The 22450-nt window shown below is 43.9% G+C and overlaps 1 protein-coding gene across 16 annotated transcripts in view; it reads left to right on the plus strand.

The window, feature by feature from the left end:
• The window catches only part of THRB (thyroid hormone receptor beta), a 386038-nt gene that overhangs the window by 349784 nt on the left and 13804 nt on the right, over window positions 1-22450 (plus strand). For all 16 annotated transcript variants that reach the window (XM_057545136.1, XM_007173862.2, XM_007173859.3 and 13 more), the window contains 3 exons: window positions 8776-8876; window positions 13739-13886; window positions 17250-17455. In XM_057545136.1, the coding sequence (XP_057401119.1) occupies window positions 8776-8876; window positions 13739-13886; window positions 17250-17455 (455 nt within the window). The remainder of the gene's footprint in view (window positions 1-8775; window positions 8877-13738; window positions 13887-17249; window positions 17456-22450) is intronic.

Consider the following 22450-nt stretch of genomic DNA (forward strand, 5'->3'; position numbering starts at 1 on the left):
ATATTCCCAGATCTTCTCATTTTTCACACAAAGCAAGAAATCTGGATTTTATGTGAAATCCTGGTTTTAAAAATTGGCTGAGATTTTTAAACACTCTGAAAGCCAAACACTGCAGATGACCAGTGTGTGTATCCTTTTGATTAAAATTTTGACTGGCTAGTTATACCAGTCTTTTCCCCATCTTAGTGACTTGCATCTTCAAGTGGTTTTAGCTCTAATTGTGGATTGAAAGGCTTTGTCAGCTCCGGAGGGTTGGAGTCTATGGGGACAGGGAGAAGGAAGGTTAGTTAGGGACTTCTTGTGTGTGAAACTGTATTATGCCCAAGGTTAGCCCTAAAAATGAAATATTTTGGGTTCAGGAATTCTTGAGTCAGAAGAAATAATCTAAAACTTGCTTTGCCCCCCTTTTCTGCCCTAAGACTTCCAAGATGAAGGAAATCCAGAGTCCTTTGTCATCATGTCCTCTCCCCTCTTCTGGATTAACAACTCTGACCTGGCCCTCCTTCTGCTTCCCTTTCCGTCCTCTGCCCACACCCCGCAGAGCTCTAGAGTTTGAAGACTTGGAACTCGGGTATCTTCACCCCCTCAGCCAGCCAGAGGGCAAGGTATAGAGCAAAGATGCTCAGTGATGCCATGGGGGGAGAGCGGAGAGACGGTGCTTTTCTGAAGAAAGATTTCATGAATGGGAGCCTCTGGGTAGCTCTGCTGGGAATTTGCAGACAGTAATGAAAGAACACCTTTAAAGTTAACACTGCTTCAAGTTTGAACCCCATTTCTTACACACTGGGCCGTACATGGTTGTTAAGTAAATGGATGGATGGATGGATGGGTGGATGGATGGATGGACAGATGGACACATGTATGGACAGACAAATGGATGGATGGAGATGGATGGATGGATGGATGGATGGATGGATGAATATAGTGTTTATCAGAGGGTTAAATATTAATGTGATGCAAAACGTTACCTAGTACCAAGAATTAAATGTAAAAAGAGTCAGGATTGGTATCTTAGGAAAAAGCTAAGCAATGAACTGTTCAAGATTTTTTAACTATATAAAGAAATGACATCAGGAAGAAGGTGGCAATGGGGAAAAAAGCTTAAATCAGAAAGGCCTGAGCTGTGGGATGATTTGAAGAAGTTCCATTAAAATTGGAAAAAGGCTAAACTTGCTAATGGTTTAGCTTCCTTCAGGGTGTGAAAATATATTCTCATCCGATAGCCTGACCCAAACCACTCAGGGTCCTTAGCACTAACTTCACCATGAATCAGTACCTTTCTGAACTGCCCAAAGGATTCCCCACCACCAATAATAACCACTGCTCCTTTTAGATGCCAGGACTGGTTGTGCTAGGCAAGTGGTCTGACACAGAAGGAAAGATTAGCCAGGTTGGAAATGGTCTCTGAGCTCGGCTCCTCTCCACGTCTGCTGGATTGACCTGCCTAGGCAGCTCCTTCTCCTTTACACCTGCCACCAAGATCTGCCTTATGTTCTATTCCTAAGGACTGTGTGTCTGCCAGCTTGACAAGGGAGGGCCCAGTGTTTCTTCTCCTAGGACCTGAGATGCTGTTATAATTCACTCAAAAGAGTTAAACTAGCCAGTCTTCTGATTTTACCCATTCATGGGAAACCAAGTGAATTGCATTCAGTGCAAACCAAGAAGCCAAGCTTGCTCCCTGTTGCATGATTTCTAGCGCAAATGCTCACAACTTTCCTTCCACATACCAAGTCCCTCTGAGGATCAAATTTTTAAAAATTAATGTTGCCGATGACACGGATAAACCTTGAAAACATTGTGCTAAGTGAAAAGCCAGTCACAAAAGAATACATATTGTACCATTCCATTTGTATGAAATGTCGAGAATAGGCAAATCTGTAGAAACAGAAAATAGATTAGTGGTTGCTTAGGGCAGGGCAGATGGAGGAGATGGGAGGGATAGGCAGTGACTTCTAAAGGTACAAGGTTTCTTAGGGAGATGATGAAAATGTTCTAAAATTGATTGTGGTGATGATTTCACAACTCTGTGAATATATTAAAAGCCATTGAATTGTATGGTATGTGAATTAGGTCTCGATAAAGCTTCTAGCAAAAAAGGTAAAAAAATAATGTTAGTAATTTTTTATCATGTCAACCCATTTTACACGCAGGGTAATACTTAGCAATTAATCAGACATTTCCAAGTGTCCACTAAAAAATCTCCAAGCCCTTGATTGAACAAACAGATGGAGTTTGCTTTCATAATAATAGGCTTGATAAAGTGACAGCATGGTTTATTAGTCTAAGAAATAACGCGTCTGAGAATATAAAAGCTGGGCAAAATACATCATCCTTGCACTATCACATATAGTCATGGGCCTTACCTGTTTTCGGGCGTGATCAACCACGCTTCTTTAACAGTCACCTGGGGCAGCTCACAGATGCAATTCTCAGGTGAGTAGCCAGGCCTCCGGGATGTGCTTCTCATATTTGTTTCCAGGCAGAACACAATACTGACATTCAATGAGTGTGCTCTCCTGGCAGCATGCATTTTCCTTGGCTGGGCGTATTGGCCGGCATGTGACTCATTTGGGGAGCATGAAAAAGCAAAAGGATGGAGACCCTGAGACAGAAGAGCAAGCAGGGGTTAAGTTCTCTAGGAGAACTGGTTACCATGTGATGTTGTCAAGTACATTCTGTAACCTTAAGAGAATCCCCACCTACCTATTCACCATGTGTGGGATTTTACTCGCTGGTGACAGTTATTTAATGATGGATAATGGACTTAGGTGTAATGATTGATGTATCATTGCTTGTGGTGACTGTTTTGGGTAAATAAGATGCTTCCGAGTTAATATTTTAGAGAAAAGAAAGAGATGGGTGGGGTGCACTAGTGAGATCTCGTAAGCAACTGCTACCGACTTAAGTAGATGTTTCTGTAGACATTTTGATGATTTAACTAAAGACATAGTTAATCACCTATTCATCCACCCACCAAGAAAATAATGTAGGAGAAATAAGAGAACAAAGCAAACTACCCTTCAGACTAGCAGTCAGAAAACAGAAGGAGGGACTTCCCTGGTGGCGCAGTGGTTAAGAATCTGCCTGCCAATGCAGGGGACATGCCGCGGAGCAACTAGGCCTGTGTGCCACAACTACTGAGCATGCGCTCTAGAGCCCATGAGCCACAACTACTGAGCCCACGAGCCACAGCTACTGAGCCCCTGTGCCACAACTACTGAAGCTCACGCACCTAGAGCCCGTGCTCCACAACAAGACAAGCCACCACAATGAGAAGCCCGCGCACTGCAACGAAGAGTAGCCCCACCCGCCGCAACTAGAGAAAGCCTGCGTGCAGCAGTGAAGACCCAACGCAGACAAAAACAAATAATAAATAAATAGATAAATTTATATTAAAAAAAAGAAAACAGAAGGAGCCCATTCCACTCGTACATTGAATTATCACTGGATTCCAGGGTTCACAGGAACTTTAAAGGCCAAACAGTTGAACCATCTACATAAATTGTTAAGCTACAGAGAAGAGAAACCTTCAGTGTCCTACTGCCAACACCAAAGAGTAAAGCAGGCTGGTAGTGGTGAGGTAGGGAGAGAGACGGCAAGGGTCCTGCTTCTTCCTTACTCTGGTGGATGTTCTCCGGCCCTCCCAAGGCATGTCCCTCAAGCAACACAGTGTCCAACTGCAGTACAGTTTGTTCCCAAACATGAGGTTAGAAGAAAAAGACCTGCAGTTCTCTCTCCCTTCTCTCTGCCATCTGCACCTGATACCAAGAACTCAAAAGTCTTTACTCTGCTCAACTGTACATAACCTCTAGGTGTAAGAGATCAAGATGTAGCTTTCCTATGCAGATGGTGAACAGGCACGTGAAAAGATGCTCAACATCACTAATCATCAGGGAAATGCAAATCAAAACCACAAGAAGATATCACCTCACACCTGTCAGAATGCCCATCATGAAAAAGAACACAAATAACAAATGTTGGTGAGGATGTAGAGAAAAGGGAACCTTTCTACACTGCTGGTAGGAATGTAAATTGGTACAACCATTATGGAGAACAGTATGGAGATCCCTTTAAAAAACTAAAAATAGAGCTACCATATGACCCAGCAATTCCACTCCTGGGTATATAACAGAATAAAACAAAAACACTAATTCGAAAAGATACATGCACCACAATGTTCATAGCAGCATTATTTGCAATAACCAAGACATGGAAGCAACCTAAGTGTCCATTAACAGGTGAATGGGTAAAGAAGATGTGGTATATATATATATATATACAATGGATTACTACTCAGCCATAAAAAAGAATGAAAATTTGCCATTTGTAACAACATGGATGGACTTGGAGGGCATTATGCTAAGTGAAATAAGTCAGACAGAAAAGACAAAAATTGTATGAGATCACTTACATGTGGAATCTAAAAAATACAACAAAGTAGTGAATAGAACAAAAAAGAAGCAGACTCACAGATACAGAGAACAAACTAGTGGTTACCAGTGGGGAGAGGGAAGGGGGAGGGGCATGATAGAGATCGGGGAGTAAGAGGAACAAACTATTAGGTATAAAACAAGTTACAGGGATATACTGTACAACATGGGGAATATAGCCAATATTTTATAACTATAAATGGAGTATAACCTTTAAAAATTGTGAATCAGTATATTGTACACCTGTAATTTATGTAATATTGTACAGCAACTATACTTCAATAAGAAAATTTAATTTAAAAAAATGTAGTTTCCTGACAACATGGATATGTATATTCCATCTGCCTTTAACAGGAGGTGCATGCTTTAATCATTGGATTACTTTGTTATTTAAGTTACTCTGTGGGACTTCCCTGGTGGTCCAGTGGTTAAGACTCCGCACTGCCAAATCAGGGGGCACGGGTTCGATCCCTGGTGGGGGAACTAAGATACCACAGGCCACGTGGCGCAGCCAAAAAATAAAAAAAGTTTTTAATTAAAAAATAAATTAAAAATAAAAGTTAGTTTGTGTTTTATGAGTATGTGTTTCAACGCACACACGAGCACATGTGCACACACAGTCAAACATACTAATCTACGATGTAGAAACCAAAATGCTACAGTGGTTATCTCTGTGGTAGAAAGTTGATAGGTTAGTCTGTTTTTTGCTAATTTATGTCTTTCAGTTTTTCTACAATGAATTGTATTACTCGTGTAATTTTTTATTTAAAAACTCTGGACTTTATAAGGAACTCATATACACATTGTTTTTGATTCCTAGAGACTGACCACTGGAAGATGTTAGTTAGGTCCAGGGTATTTCTGACCATTTTCACTATGACTCTCCCCCCAATTCTACACACTTGATAACTAGTTGGTTCTCTAGACACATAGCCCTGTTGGAATTTTTATGTTGTTTCTTTTTATGGATTTCTTTATTCCCAAAACTGTATTTGGAATAAATCAATGCCTCGTGAGTTTTCCTGTAGATTTTATTAGTATTTCTCCTTAAATTTGAGCGCCATCTGTTACCTAGCAGATAGCGGCATACCAGCTTGGGATTTGGGGTTTTTTGATCACGTAAAGAGGAGACCTAACCAGCAAGCAAAGACTCTCTTTGAGTGTAATGAATAGTGGGTTTTATAGACCAACGTAGACAAGCAAGCTGAGCAAGGTGTATAAAATTCAGACTTCAAATCTCCCCTTGTGGCAATGGCACCTCAACCAAACTGGCCTGGACGTAGTGATTTTCATTTCTCTGCTGTGGGAGCATGGCATCTCCCTTAAGCTGTCCTTAGCCCCGTGTCACTCTAGTAAACCCAGTGATGAGAGCCATCAAAGAAAGCGGGACCGAATCTAGTTGATTGGTGAGCATGCGTGTCCGCAGATCACTAAGTCTTAGATGAGCTTGAATCTGGATGTCTTAGTGTTAATCTGAGTGGAATTTTGGTTGTTTGTTTTTTTGTTTTTGTTTTTTTTTAACCAAAGTTCAAACTTTCTAAGGCAGTTTTCACGAGGCTGGAAGTTTGGGCTCCTGTGTCTGCATTTGCCAGCTCTCTCAGAAACCCTTGCCGAGATCCTGAGCCTTCTCAGGCACGCCTCCAGACTTCAACCTGCCCGTCTGCACGGTCCAGATATAAGCCTCTTCCCTTGCGTTCTTCACCACAGGCTGACAGCAGCGATCTTGAGAAACTGTGATTCTATCCATCAGAGGAAGCAGGTGCCAAACACTGGGGTTTCAGCGTGAACGATACGCTCCCTGCCGTCTAGCTGGAACTGTAAAGCCTGCAGTGAACCAGAGATCATGGTCTAAAGGGAGGAAAAAGTTCACAGGTTGTTAAGATGCAGATAAGAAAAGGGCTGCCCCTGGGGAGGAATGGGAGCGCCCAACCTGGACTCGGGCTGGGGGTGGGCGGGAAGGCATCTCAAAGACTTTCCCCCTTGTGATTTGGACACTGCCCTGTCCCAGTACTGACCTCATTATATGCAGATGATCTGTTATTGTCTGTTTCCCCCAAAACACTGAGAGCTGCCCCAAGAATTAAGACTTAGTCATCTTTAGATCCTTGGCATGTTGTTGCCTGGCACATAGCACCCCCATATATATGTTTATCGAACGGAACCATCCTCTTTTATCTCCTCGTTTCTTTGTTTTTTATTAAGAGCTTTATGGAGACATATTTCACATACTATAAAATTCACACATTTAAAGTGTACAAAATATGTTCATTCAAAGCAATGGTTTTTCACTCAGTGGTTTTCAATATATTCACAGAGTTGTATACAACCTTCAACACTATGAAATTCCAGAACATTTTCATTACCTTGAAAAGAAACTTTGTACCCTTTGGTGGTCATCCCCCATCCTCCCCTCCCTCCAGGGCTTGGCAACCACTAATCTAATTTCTGTCCCTAGGAATGTGCCTCTTCTAGATATTTCACACAAATGGAAGTATCTAGCTTCTTTCACTGCATGTTTTCAAGGTTCATCCTTGTTGTACCATGTAACAGTACTTCTTTCCTTTTCCTGGCTGAATAATACTCCATTGTACAAATATACCACATTTTGTTTATACATTCATGATTTGATGGACATTTCAGTTGTTTCTACATTTTGAATTTTATGAATAATGCTGCTTTGAACCTTCATGTATGAGTTTTTGTATGGATACATGTTTTCAGTTCTCTTGGGTATATTACCTCAGAGTGGAATTGCTGGGTCATATGTCACTTTGTGTTTAACCTTTTGAGGAACTGCCAGTGTTGTTTGGTTGATGCTATCATAATATCACAAGTTTGAAGAATCTGTTTTTTTAGATGACCTTATTCATTCTACCTGAAGTTAACTGTCTATTTTTAGAAAAAGACCAACGTAACTTATACTGGAGGGCTGGAAGTCAGGAGATCTGGATTTTAGTCTCTGCTGTTAATTTCTAGTGTGAGCCTGAGGAAGGCCAAACCTCGGAAGGCCTGTTCACCTCAAAAGTACCTGCTCTCCCAGGACCTTTCCAGCTATAAAGTTTTCTGAATTTATTGCATGCTGCCTTGGTTCCAAAGTGGATCAAGTCCCCTAAGAACAAGCTCAGAAATAAGCCTTTCGAAAGAGGCTGTGTTATCCAGAGCGCCCCAGGTGTCTCAAATCCCAGCCTCTCTGGATCTCTCCATATAAGCCCAGGCCCAGGGATTCTCAATTCTAGATGTACATTAGATTCACCCAGAGAGCTTTTAGGAAATTCAATGCCTATGTTTCCACACCCTAAAGCCATTGAAATAAGATTCTCTGGGGATTGGTCTCTCAGATTCAGTATTTTTAAACAGTTGATTCTAAGATTCAATCATTTTAAACAGGGTGATTCTAAGGTCTAATCAGGAATCTATTGTATTACAGTGTTAGGAAGAAGAAAAGAAACTGTTTCCCCGGTTCAGTAATCTAAGTTAGTGATTGGGGTGTGAAAACGGGTACAAATCCTTTCAGGAGCAAAGAACAGGTTTCTCTTGAAAGATCTTATATTTTCTTTTTAATAATTACCCATAATGTTATGTATAACAAAAATGATAAATCCACTTATAAATTTTTTAAAAAATCCCGGCCTCTCTGCCACATCCATTGGCTGCAAGAGCCTCTGGGCCTGTTCCCATCTCCACAGCAAGAGTGAGCACACCTGTTTCTAAGGCATTCCGACATCCCGGGCCTAATGTTAACTCTATAAATGTGAACTGAGGTCCTAGGGAAATATAAGATACTAAGAAAGTGTATTAGGTCACTTTTTTTTTTTAATAAATTTATTATTTTATGTATTTATTTATTTTTGGCTGTGTTGGGTCTTCGTTTCTGTGCGAGGGCTTTCTCCAGTTGCGGCAAGCGGGGGCCACTCTTCATCGCGGTGCGCGGGCCTCTCACTATCGCGGCCTCTCTTGTTGCGGAGCACAGGCTCCAGACGCGCAGGCTCAGTGGTTGTGGCTCACGGGCCTAGTTGCTCCGCGGCCTGTGGGATCTTCCCAGACCAGGGCTCGAACCCGTGTCCCCTGCATTGGCAGGCAGATTCTCAACCACTGCGCCACCAGGGAAGCCCTAGGTCACTTTTTAAAATGTTTTCTTGTTCAATGTTTTCCTTACCTTGTATATTTAAAACTAAGTGATCACAAGATGTAAACTGTAAAGCAAAAATTGTATTAAAATGTACCAAACAAGTCAGCCTTGCCTCCTCATCCACCTCCCTCCTCTCCTCTCCTGGTCCTCTCCAGGCTATGGTGGTCTTTCACATGCTATTGTTTTCTCACACGCTTCTTCTTTCCTTCTTCACAGGCTACATCCCCAGCTACTTAGACAAGGACGAGCTATGTGTCGTGTGTGGTGACAAAGCCACCGGCTACCACTACCGCTGCATCACGTGTGAAGGCTGCAAGGTAACTGCCCTGGGGCCAGTGAGCCCCGATCCTGCCCCTTCCAGGAGTCCTCCAGAATGCAACCTGAAGTTTAAGTTCCTATTAGAGCCAAATCCCGACATTCATGGCCTGTGTTCATCCATGAATGTGTTCATCCAAAAATTCAAGAACTGAATTTTTTTTTTTCCCAAATCAAAAATAACAAGATGAAGTTTTGTGACAGTGTGAGGTCTGGTGTTTTAGACAGGGAGAAAATTGATAAAATGAAAAGAAGTTAATAAAAGCCTCCCTTTGAGTTTAAAAATGCATAGATATTTTATAACATGCTATCACCCCAAGAAATAACCATTTCTCCTCCTGTTTTATCTCCACTGTTTAAGGAGACAGAGTTCACTCCAACCACAAGCTATTTGCCAGTGTGAGTCTGAGAGAATTTGCTCACTTTTAAGGGTTCCATTAGGGAATATCTTTGAGGCTACTTAGGTTCAATTATATTCTGAAATTATCCAAACTGGCTTAGGGCACAGCCTGCAATAAGTAAATTCTGGTCGTCCATCAGCTAATTACACGCTCTCCAGACCCATCTTCAGGAGACACTTGACAAGAAGACACCAGTGATCAACAGTCAGTTTACCTCCTGAAGGTGAACCTGAATTTGCCTACTTACATTTTCGTTAACAAAGTGAAGATGAGTTTCTGGCAAGCACATTTTGGTCCAACAGCCTAGCCTAGAAAATAAAGTCCACTGTAAAGGTAAACAAAGCTGAACCCAGTGCGATCAGCTAATGTTTTATAAAGTAGGTAGTAAGTCAGAGAAAGGCTTTAATTTTTTGTTCAATGTTTTATTTACCTTCTATATTTTAAACTAAATTATCAGAAGATATGAACCCTAGAGCAAAAATCGTATTAATGCTTATAAAACAAGTCCGTCTTTCCCCCTCCGTCACCCACCTCACCCCCTCTTCTCCTTTCCTCCCTCCTACTACCCTCTTTTCTCCTAACCTTTGACCCTAAACCACCAAAATCAACAGTTAGCTCGGTTTCATACTAACCTGTCTCATTTCCCTGGTGGAAGATTTTCCATGCAAACTCCCTACTTTTTGTGCACAAAATTAGGAAACATGTAGCCTACTGATGTGTTGAGATGATCTATCCATTGAAAAGAGGTCATTTTTAAGATCTCAAGGCAAGACTGTTATTTTGGAATGTGATGTAATATGTTCTCATTCATCCAGGCCCCTTTGATCTAGAATTTGTTACCTTTTAACAAAGACTGAGCTAAAGGTTGTTATTACATCTGTGGAAGTAATGTCTTAAGGAGTTTAATAGAGTTAATTACAAATAAGTTGCAGCTGTTTATTAACTGGGAAACTTGCAGACTGTCTCTTGAAAGCCCAATTCTATCGGCTTGCTTTGAAAATAATAAAGCTGCATGAGTTTAGATACTTTCTCTCATTCCAAAAGCTCACTAATTCAAATGGGTCTTTTTTCTAAATTAGCCCCAATTCATAAGGCTTTTACCTACCTGATTATGCAGCGTTGAGATTCTCTCAAATCAGTTTTTAATGACAAATTTTGAATTCTGGGGAAGACTGTAATGACAATTCCATTTATTACTCAACTCCCAAAGTGACTCTAAAGACCAAATGTGCCTTACATAGGACTTAATGATCATTAGCGATTGACTTAAACAAAGGAGAACCAAGCCTATTAATCTATTAATACGTGTCTCTGACTCACGTATGTCTTCATGATGATCAAGAAAACCACTACCCTCTTCTCCCAAGATCACAGGATGTTTGGGGCCTGATTCAACTGAGGTTTACTTAAAAGAATCAATCATGTAGCAGAAAGCTAGATTTCTCAGCCCTGGTGCCTTTGTCTCGGATCAGAATCCTGTTTCCAGGATAGCCCCAATCATAAAATCAGAAAGCCTTCCTAGGGCGGTTACACAGATCATTTAATGTAAGGACAGAGTGTCTTGGAAAAAGACAAAAGAGGTGGTCAAATGAAACACAGTTTTGAAAAATGGCCAAAGATGAAAAAAGTTGCGCTTCACATCTTGTTTACTCAAGCCTGTAATTTGCAAGTATTTCTACCCCAAACTCGTAGTGTATAGAGGGAGAATTCTTTTTGCCTGTTTCTGCCCTGAAGACAGTGGAAATCTTTTGGAGATGTTTCGTCTGTTGTGATGGGCCAGTTTTCATGCATCTTTTGGAGAAAGGATGTTGATACTGCCCCTAGTGAATCACTTTTTAAAGAAAGACTCTAAGCTTTTTTAACAGTTGCCCAAATATTGAACTAGGAGGGTGACAGTTCCTTGTAGCACTGATTAGTGCATCATTTTGGACCACTAAGGAATGGATCCAGTTCTTCTCAAAATGCAGAGAAACGAGTCTGATGTCGATTTATAAAGCAAAACCTCCGCTCACCCACAAATCATCAATGAAAGATATGTTCTTATTCAGTCCCTGGGACATCTCTTTTGTCAGCTCACTGCTAAAAAGAGCTTTTTATAAGTAGATTCTGTTAAGTATTTTCTATCCAAGTTCACATCCAAAACTTAATTTTTGTCCCTTTTTAAAATTAAGGGACCTACCATCTTTAACATTTACTCAAATAAAGTGGTCCCTTCATGTGGGAAAATATGCTTTTAGCATAGCTTAGGGAAGCCCAACATCTTAAAAGGGATCTGGTCCATGAAGTGTCCGAGAAGCGTCAGCAAGATAAGCCACAGAAAAGATGGCACTATGAATAGCGAAGCCTGCGACCTCAACATTTTTTCCAAATAAGCCAAGTATAAGTTATTTCATTCATTCCTTGTAAAAGCTCAGAGTAGCCTTTTTTGGAGAAATGGACGTTACCTCTGCATCTGGTGTATCACCTGTTCCCACCTTCCTGTTGGCTTACTCCCCAGTAGGCTTCCACCACCCAGAACACAAGCCAGCGTGAGCAGATGGGGGAGAAAGGGTCTCCCAACTCCACAGTAACGGTTTCCCATCTTCAGAGCAGCAGCCGGCATGCTCACTGGAGGCCCCGGACTTAGGTTGCTTTGCGTCCTCCAGAAAGAGGATGCCAGCCAGTCACCCCTCCTCCCTGTCTGTGACATACGTCTCCTTGCCAGAATCTCTGAGTTTCTTCTGTCTTTCAAGCAAGTGTAACCCTTGAAGGCTGGATTGGAGGGAGGGGGATGGGTTGGAGGAGCGGGGGCAGCTTGTTTTTCGTTCTGTGCAGGCCCTGACGTCCCAGCTTTGGCAGGACCGCCCACCTTGAACACCCGGGAGACACATGTCAGCAGCTGACCCGTGTGTGCTTTAGGGAATCTTAGGACAGTTCATCGATGTCATTCAAACTAATGGACTCAGAGTTTAAGGATGCAAAGCCAAATACAACATGACAGTTCTTCTGTTAGGAATTGAGCAATAGTGATATCAGGGGTTTGCAAACATGCCCCGAAACCAAGTCCATGAGCTTCAGTTACTGCTGTCATTTTTCCATTTTATTCTGCTATGCCCAGTAGAAAATCCTACCTTGGACCTCTTCATTACAAGGAAGAGCTCCTGTGTCTGAGTGAGGAATATGCAAGTGGTATAAGTACATAAAGCCAGGGCAAGTTAAACGGGATAATTACCATTTGGGTTAGCCTAGATGAACTGGCATTTCCGTCCAATTTATGCAACCAAGTTGGAGGTCCCTTTAAGGTTTAGTGGACAACATCCTTCAAAATTTGTTGTGCCTTGCTATTCTACTAAACCATAAAACGAATGTGGTTATTTTGAGGGGTGGGTGAGAGGGGACTGTTTATAATATGTTCATCTAAAACATTTAAGTCATACAGTAAAATTGGACTCAATCTATATCATGTAAGCCAACTCCTGGGTTCCTGGCCGAGTTCCAGCATGTACTTGCCATGTGATTTGGGGCAAGTGATTTAACCTGTCTAAGGCTTAGTTTTTAAATCCCCACGGTGGCGATATTAAGAATACTGACCTCAGAAGGTTGTGGGAGAGACAGAGGCCATGGCACTTGTCTGCAGCACTTTGCAACGCGCCCCTCACAATACGTGCTTTCTGCCGTTCTAAATTCCTGCCAGACTTGAGTATCATGTCCAGAAAGGTTCTCATATGACACAGCCTTGAGGATGTTATGTAAATCACCAAAGCCTGGAACTGCATTGTATTCTCAGGTGGCCCTCTCCCATGCCTTGAGAGAAGAAGAAACATTGAACTTTAGGACGCATGTCTACAGATATTGGAGAAAAAGGGTGCTAGGAAAGGAAAACTCCAGTGCCATGAGCTATGGGAAAAATTTGGTAAAGAACTTGGAATTTTCTCCTCCCCAAGGACTGTTGTTTCAAGGGCTATCTGAGCTGGTCATGGCCATCTCAAGAGTCGAAAACCAGAATTAAACTAAATCTCTAAAGGCAATTAATGCATCCCTTTAAATACTAAATGATTAAATTAATTAATAATTAATTAATAAAGCATCACGAGTATCCAGCTCTTATTTCTCCAGTATAAAGTGTAGCAAACCTCTTCAGAGCTTCATGTAGCAACACAATTATGGCATGAAATAATATAATTTATTTATATGACTCATCGTTTAGAAAACGTAAATGCGAACATGAGATTTTCCCGTTAGCCTTGAGTAAATGCCAAACAAGATAAGAAGAGACTCCGTAGCCTCTGACATCTCCCTCAGATTTAGAATTAATTAGATTCACTTTGGGCCAACTGCCCTATATTTGAATAGGTAGAGCTTATAGGCCCGTACAGAGGTAAGGTCTAAAACCGTCCATCACAGTCAGGAAGATACAAAATGCTGGAGTCACTTATTTCTAGAAAATATGAAATGGTTGTCTTGGGTCTTTCTTTTTCATTTAGGGTTTCTTTAGAAGAACCATTCAGAAAAATCTCCATCCATCCTATTCCTGTAAATATGAAGGAAAATGTGTCATAGACAAAGTTACAAGAAATCAGTGCCAGGAATGTCGCTTTAAAAAATGCATCTACGTTGGCATGGCAACAGATTGTAAGTAACCTTCTTCCTTTGCTTCATATTCAAGGAGTGTTGACTGGGGAAAAGGTTGGCTCAAGGAAATCAACCAGGCAGGAAAGAAAGCAGGAACGCAGGTGGACAGAGGGAGAGCAACCAGCATTCTCAGGGACCCTCACTCCCAGCCATGGCTGGGCGGTTTCCACCCTACCCTCCCCATCAACTCCTGACTCCGAAGGCATCGAGGTGATGGGTGAGGGACAGAGGTTAAATTGTCCCCAACATGCTTGCGGGACAGTCAGCAGTACTCTGTCTGCACAGAGGTTACAGATGAGAGGTCTTGTCCTTCCACCTCGATAAGGTGTAATTTTCCACACAACATTCATGTGGTGAGAACCACAAGGACTAATATTTTTTCAAAAGCAGAGGCAGGAATTTATTTTGTGGACATTTTTGGAGTCAGGGCACTGGTAGAAAACATCGTGTTCAGAAATTTCTAAAGAATGTGAACTTGAGTGCTATTGCATGACTCATTCTGCAGTTGGTTTTTTTGTTATATTTTTAGCCATAAAAACATTCCAAGCTGAAGTCATCCTACCCAGTTTTCAAAGTGCCACAGCATATGGTGGTGAGATTAGCCGTTGGGGTCTCTTCTCCCCACACTGTGCAAGGGATTTACACCAGTCACTTTAATTAATCTAATTATGAGATAAGAACCGTGTCATTCACAACATGTGACCTCCCTTTTGCCAGGCATCAGGGTTTCTGGTTTCCACTGGCATAAATTTTTTTGCACATCAATGAAGGAGTCCAACTTTCAGTTTAAAGTAAAAGAAAGAAAAGAAAAAAGGAAAGCAAAAAGAACGCAATGAGGATTTTTCCTTGTGAAGAGGAAATAGTCACAGCTACATTTATGCCATATACAGGGTCCTCTCAGCTAGAACGACAACAAAAAATCTCTGGGACGTCCTGGTTTGCCCATTAAAGAAGACAGAAAGAGGAATCTTTTTAAAAAAAAAAAAAAAAAAGAGGAGGGTTGTGTCTGGGCATGAGGCTGGAAACCCTGGTTTAATCCTTCACCTCTGGCTGAGTTCTTTGTCTTGATCTTTGAAAGGCTTTTAGCGGTTGCCAACAAAATGCCTGCTAAGGTTCTATGGAAATGAGTGATCTGTTGAACGTCCATTGCACTGTTTTATTAAGAAGTTAAAGATATGAATGTTGATGAAGTTTAAAAACTCAGTGTTGATCTACACTGGGTGGAAATTTGAGTGCACCTTGCTTGCTTGTGAAGCATTACAAGAGCTCAGGTTTTATAATCAGAAAAGCTGTTGGAGTCCCAGGCCTGCCACTTACTAGCTGTGTGCCCATCGGACTTAACTTCCGGTTTCCTTGTGTGATGTTATCGCCAGCCCCACAGGTGGTTTTCAGGAATAAATTAGATAACGCACGTCCAATGCCACGATCCCTGGCACCAGGGAAGCATTTGGGGGGTGAGGTTATGAGTGTAGCCCATTCCTCGTCTCCCTTAAGGAGTGAATCATGATGACTTCACAGGGCTCACCCATCCTGCCCACATGTCTAAGTGCTCCCCTGACTCTGATGAGCCAATCACATCTCCATGATTGGGGTTTCATTCTTCTGTTTGTGGATTTGCCAGGCACCTCTGGTTCTCTTCCTCTGCTACGTTTGCTTTTTTTTTGTTTCCCTACCAGGTCGCAGCTTCCTCAAGAAACGGCCCTAGGACAGTGATATTGTAGGACCACAGTCAGGGGTCCTGGGTCTTGCCTTGGCTCTGCCATGAACTTGCTGTGTGACTTTAAGGAAGTCATGATCTCCTTCCTCCTCTGTGAAGGAGGGAGTTGCACTAGATAAGAGCTGAGGACCCTCCAGTGGTAAAACCCTACGACTCTGTAGTACGAAACCTGAGTCTTTCCATGCCACTGAGGGCTACTGAGAGTCTGGTGAAATGGTTTCGTTTTGGAAATTAACCACAGAAATATAGGTTTCTTGTTACCTGCCCTTCTTATTTCCCTTTTGCATAAATGATAAAAGTCATGGCTCTATTTCCTGAGCATGTATAGTGCATTATCACACTGACACCCTGCAAAGTAGGTATTATTGATCCGATTTTTTTTTTTTTTTAAAGAAAGCCTGTGTTTTTTTTTTTTTTTTAATTTTATTTATTTATTTATTTATTTTTGGCTGTGCTGGATCTTCGGTTCGTGCGAGGGCTTTCTCCAGTTGCGGCAAGTGGGGGCCACCCCTCATCGCGGTGCGCGGGCCTTTCACTATCGCGGCCCCTCCCGTTGCGGGGCACAGGCTCCAGACGCGCAGGCTCAGCAGCTGTGGCTCACGGGCCCAGCCGCTCCGCGGCATGTGGGATCTTCCCAGACCAGGGCTCGAACCCGTGTCTCCCGCATTAGCAGGCAGATTCTCAACCACTGCGCCACCAGGGAAGCCCTGATCCGATTTTTTTAAAGATTTTTTTTTGATGTAGATCATTTTTAAAGTCTTTATTGAATTTGTTGCAATATTGCTTCTGTTTTATGTTTTGGATTTTTGGCCGCAAGGCATGTGGGAACTTAGCTCCCCAACCAGGGATGGAACCTGCAACACCTGCATTGGAAAGAGAAGTCTTAACCACTAGACCGCTAGGGAAGTCCCTTGATCGGATTTTATATGGGAAGAAATGAAAGCTCAGAGAGCCTCAGTAACCTGCCAAAGGTCACACAGCTAGAATGTGGTAGTATCGGGATTCAAACCCGAGTCTTTCTAGATTCCAAAGCCTGGGCTCTTTAATCACCTTTGAGGGTTGACCAGGTAGAGAGAAATGCAAAGTGAGTGCCTGTGAGGCCTGAGCTAGGCCCCGCCACACTCCAATCAGCCTTCAGGAAACGAATGAAGAGTTAGGCTCCTTTTTCCTTTGAGGAAGGGATCGCCAGCCTCTGTTTACTGCTCAAGAACTTTTTGAACCTGAAGTTCTTCTAGTAAGAGACATTTGGGGGGCGGAAGGAAGGAACAGAAACCCTAAGAGTGAATTCAGATGATTGGCTAGACAGACACACCTGTGAACCTATAGGTAGGATGGGCTTTACCTGTCTCTGGTTCATTCTTATCTAGGGTCCACCCCTCTGTGGGGCTGAGATGCCCAGTGTCCAGCCCCCATCCCCCCCCCCCGCCCCGCCCCCACCTTTGTTCTAGAAAGCTGGCTAGGCATCGGGAGTTTGGTGCTGGGGCTAGTGGTGGAAGATGGCTCGTCCATAGCAGTTTGCTGCCAAGGGAGAAATGGCCCAGGATGACCCCCGCAGGCCCCCTGAGCCGGCTATGCACCGGCCCGAGCCCCCGCGGGTCTGCCAGGTGTCTGGGGAGTATCTGTTCTGTGTCCCTCCCCGCCCCCAGTGGTCCTGGACGACAGCAAGCGTCTGGCCAAGAGGAAGCTAATCGAGGAGAACCGGGAGAAGAGGCGGCGGGAGGAGCTGCAGAGATCCATCGGTCACAAGCCCGAGCCCACCGACCAGGAGTGGGAGCTCATCAAGACCGTCACCGAGGCCCACGTGGCCACCAACGCCCAAGGCAGCCACTGGAAGCAGAAGCGGAAGTTCCTGGTAAGGCCCCGCCCCTTCTGCTTCCACCTCTGCGCGCTCCGTTTGGTCCTCAGAATCCGGGATGCTGGTGTCCTCGCTGCATGTTATTGGCTGGAGCAGAGTGCAGAGCCGGGCTATAAACCCAGGTCTGTCTGACCTTCTCCTGCCTGTGAGTCACTGAATTCTAATGCACTTATCTCTTTGCTTTGGCTGTAAGGGCAGCCCTGGATCAACTAGCAAAATTCTTTACCTGCTAGCTTTCCCTTTTTATACCTGTTTCTTCCTTCAGATGCCCATTTATATACATACCTAGTCCCCTAAACTCACTCCAAAATATCCCCTTTATAATCACCCCTTGAATGAAGTGACTCATATCTCAAACGTATTTTTATGCCAATAGAAGTCAAAATGTTGAGTTTAAAATAAATTATCTCGTGTCCAGGAGGACAATGGGAACGGGGAGAAGGGATGGGGGAGGGGAGTGTAAAGAAAAACAGGCCTTTCCAGACCCTTGGAATATCAATGTTTGATGTTTTTATAAAAACTAACCATCGTGAAAGTCCTTCCTTCTATTTCTTCTTTGGACTTCACAACGCTTTGGGGTAGGTAGGCTGGAATCACTATCCCCGTTTTATAGGTACACAAACCAAGCCTTCAGTGTCTCGCCCGAAGATCACAATGCCAGAAAGTGGCTGGGCCAGGCCCAAAGGCCAACTCAGGTCTGTTGTCCCAAGTTCCCAGATGGACTACTGGTCCCACCACCGGCTGGTGTTTGGCCGTCTCAGAGACTGACCCAGCTCTTAGTTTATGACATGAAACTTTATGAGGACCTCACTCAGTCCCAGCATCGGATACTCTGTGGGTCTGTTTGTATCTCCCGGGTAGGTGAGGGCACTCCTCATCTGAACAAGGAGATACAGTGCTATCATCGTCTTCACGCCTCAACATCACCATTATAATGGGCTAGTTTTTTGTTTGGTTTGGTTTGTTTCATGAAGACGGTATAACAACCACCTTAAAGGACATTTTTGGAAAGAAAAAGCTTACCCATAATCCACCTGCCCTCCAACAATTACCTTCATTGTTGTTAACAAGCAGGTTCTAACACACTCTGTTGACGGCAGCCACTAACAGTTAAGTTAGGAGACACTTGGGTGGCCCTGGCCAAGTGACAGGTACCAGCGTAAGTGCTTTCCAGATATTAACTCCCTATGTCAACCAACCTATGTAGGTAGATGTGGTTCATATCTCCATTTTACAAACAGAGACAAAGAAGTTAAGGAGATTTACCCTCAATCCCCCAGCTAGTAAGCAGTGGTGATGGACACAGCCCAGCTCCAGGATCCATGCTCTTAACCACCACACTATGCAATGTGGTTGAAACGTGTGGTATCTTTTCACCAAGGTGACTGCCAATAAATTCTTTCCTCCCTGTCTTCACGGCCCATTCTCTCCCATGGAGAGGTGGAGTCTATTCCTCTCTTCCCTTGAGGCTGGGCTGGGCTGTGATTCCTTGAAGCAATGGATTTGGGCAGAGTGATTTCTAAGGCTGAGTTATAAGAAGGCTTGCAGTTCCGCACTGGTTATCTTGGAGAGGGATGCCATCTGGTCTCTCTGAGGGAAGCCAACTGCCATGTAAAAAAAAAAGTCCAACTACCTTGAGACCACCATGCTGTGAGGAAGCTCAAGCCAGCCATTTGGAGAGACTCCCAACCAGCCCAGGCACCAGAAATGTGAGTAAGAAAGCCTGCAGGTGACACCAGACTCTGCTGCCACTTCATGAGGGACCCCAAGTGAGAACCACCCAGCTGAGCCCATCAATCCACAGAACTCTGAGAGATAGTGAAAATTTGTTATTTTCAGCCACTAAGTTTTGGGGAAGTTTGTTACACAGCAGTAGATAACCAGAACAGAGCCCAGTAAATATCTGTGTAACAAACCATCCAGTTCCACGGGCCCATCCTCAGAAACAGCACAGCTAAGCCCTGTGTCTTAGCCACTTGACACATTTACGCACACCCCCTGCAGCAGGGTGACTCTGAGTATTTATGCTCAGGATAAAAAGTTCACGCTTTTGAGGGGTGAATTATTCCTGCAAGGACATTAAGAATCCTTCATTAGGGACTTTCCTGGTAGTCCAGTTGTTAAGACTGCACCTTCCAAAGCAGGGGTTGGGGGTTCAATCCCTGGTCGGGGAGCTAAGATCCCACATGCCCCACGGCCAAAACAGCAAAACATAAAACAGAAACAATATTGTAACCAATTCAATAAAGACTTTAAAAATGGTCCACATCAAAAAAATCTCTTAAAAAAAAAAGAATCCTTCATTAAAGACAGCTTTGCTACATAGTATCTATGTCCTGAACTGGCTTCTGCACATTCAGATTTGCATTTCTTATGTGGCCAATACCACTTTTTTTTGCTTACAACACTGCTACGTATATTATTTCATTTATTTTTATGTGATGATTGCGCATCTTGTTCTGGAAAAGAATTTGAGGAGGCCTATTATGTTAATAATAGTGTGGCAATGTCATAAGGGATTAAAAATTATATGTTGCCATAAAAGCTAGACGTATTCATTTATCTGGAATGGGAAAGTAACTTACTTCCCAAAAGGAGCTTCTTCATCGTTTTTTTAACCTAAGACCAGGACTCAAGTCATAAACAGAGATGGGTGGTTGAACCTGGGTTTCAAATCGATACGCCTGTGAAAATGAGTCATTGGCAAGTCAGGAACTTTTGCAAAAGCCATGCAGATTTTCACAGTAATTCTACAGCCACTCTTTAAAACTACTTCCGAAAACATTTAAGTCATTCTCCAATCCACTCAGATCTCTGATGGTGCAGAAGTGCCGATTCCTGTGTGGTGACAGTGATGATGAAAAGTCCATGTGGACTGAGAGGGGGCAAGAGGCCGGTGGTGGCAAACAAGGGAAAACGGAGTCTCTCCAGCAAGGCAGCTCACATCTGCACTCCCAGATGTGGAAGACGTTGGATTGGAGTAAACTCCATACAGCGACAGTATTGTCTGTTGAACACTGTGTTGTTTTTACCCACCAGAGTTCTTGGACTCCTTAATCAATAGAAATTGACCAGAGGCCAGATGAGGAGTTCAGGCAAGGCTTTATTGGGGTCCCTGCTGCAGCAGCGGGGAGCAGGAACAAGTAGCAGGTGCCCTTGCTAGCTCCCTGGGGGGCGTGGGGGGGCAAGCAGGTTCCTTACATGGGGTGAGGGTAGGGGCGGGGCCAGGGGTCGGGCCAGAGGGATGTCCTAGGTGGTCTGCCCACCCCTTGGTGGCGCTGAGTGCAGGGGGCATGCCCAGTATTGTGCTTTTGCTCTGGACTCCTCAGAAGTGGCAGGTGGGTTTTTTTTTTTTTTTGGTCTTTTTGTGTCTTGTTGTCCATAATTTGCTCCAACTGCGCATGCACACAGCTATTTTTAGTCCCTTATAGTTTCTTTGTATTTTGTTGCTGGAGGAGACGTTTGTCCGGGTGCAAGCCCTGCAGCAAAGGGTCCCAGGTCCCAGGTCCCAGCCTGTCTCCTTATTACTTTGCTCCCTTAGTTCACATGCAAAGGTATGGCTTTGAGTGGATTTTCCACCAGGTATAAAATGTGACCATCAGAACCAAGGTGGGCCTGCCCTACTTTTCCCCTGGCAGAGCTACTGTCTGATGACACAAATTCTCAATGGGAATAGCCTCAGAGAAGGGACATAAGCAGAAGGGTGATGCAGGATGGGTGATTTGACCACGTGTGGTCATAAAACAAGTGCAATCAAGCCAGGAAGGCTTCTGTCACCCAAAATGATTATAATTACATCAGAAGAAGGCAGCGTAGTCTAGTAGTTATGTGCGTAGAAATTGGAACCAGACAGCCTGAGTTTGTTGCTTGCCTCTGTTGCTTTTTAATTATGTGACTTTGGGTAAGTTACTTCCCATCTCTAAGTCTCGGTTGCCTTGATGCCCTTATCAATGGTGTAAAAGTAATACATATAAATGCTTGGCATGTCGTTAACAACCTCCTACGGAGTTACAATACGCATCATCCCTGCACCACCACCCGTACCATCCCGTCCCTGCTCATCCCAGGAAAAGGCCCAAGGCCCAGGGACCTCTCATCACCATTTGTTCGCCATCACAAAGGTGCGGGGAGACACACGGTGATCACTCAGAGGAAGAGAAGAGTCCCGTCTGCCCCATCCCCTCTGCATGTGCCAGAGACCCCAGCCAAGAAGCCCCAGCTGAGACAGCCACTTGCAAAGAGGTCAACCGGTAGCACTTCCTACTCACCTTGAACAATTCTGATGCAACAGCCAAAGCACAAAGCCCCAGTTCGTCTCGATTTGTGTCATACCAGCCACCTGTAGTGCTGAGCTAGGGTTGAAGCCCACACCTGCACACACCCCTGAATCTCTCCTTCTATAGGTGCCCCCCCTCCACTGCCCCAGAGGATACACGCTGGATTCCTTATTGACCTCCACCCCATCTCCAGTCCATCAGAAACCCCTGCCCTGGGCTCCCTAGATATGTCTCCAAGTCCCACTTTTCTCCGTCTCTCCTGCTGCCCCCGTGGTCCAGCCCACTTCTTCTCCTGCCCAAACCACTGCTGCTGTTCTCCCGCCTCTTCCTTGGAACCCACATCCCTTCTCCACATAGAACCATAAACTTCGTCATGCTGCTCCCCTGTTTAAAGCCCTTCAGCGGTGCCCCATGGCATTTAAAATCTGCCCATCTCCCCTCCATGGCCCTGAAGGCCCATCGTGATGGGACCCTTGCCGGCCTTCCATCCTTTATCTCATGCCACCTCTGGGCCTAACCACACGGGCCTCCTTTCTGACCTTGGGACTTTGCACTGGGTTTGCCCTCTGCCTAAAATGTCCTCTGCATCTGTGGAAGGCTGCCTTCTTGACATTCTGCAAGTTAAAGCTCACACATCACTTCTCAAAGGGGCCTGGCTGACCACCCTACCTCCTGAGCCCCGTGTATTATTAGGTCATCTCCAGTCTTAACACAA

Source organism: Balaenoptera acutorostrata, chromosome 4 (genome assembly GCF_949987535.1).
Source record: "Balaenoptera acutorostrata chromosome 4, mBalAcu1.1, whole genome shotgun sequence".
Lineage (NCBI taxonomy): Eukaryota > Metazoa > Chordata > Mammalia > Artiodactyla > Balaenopteridae > Balaenoptera > Balaenoptera acutorostrata.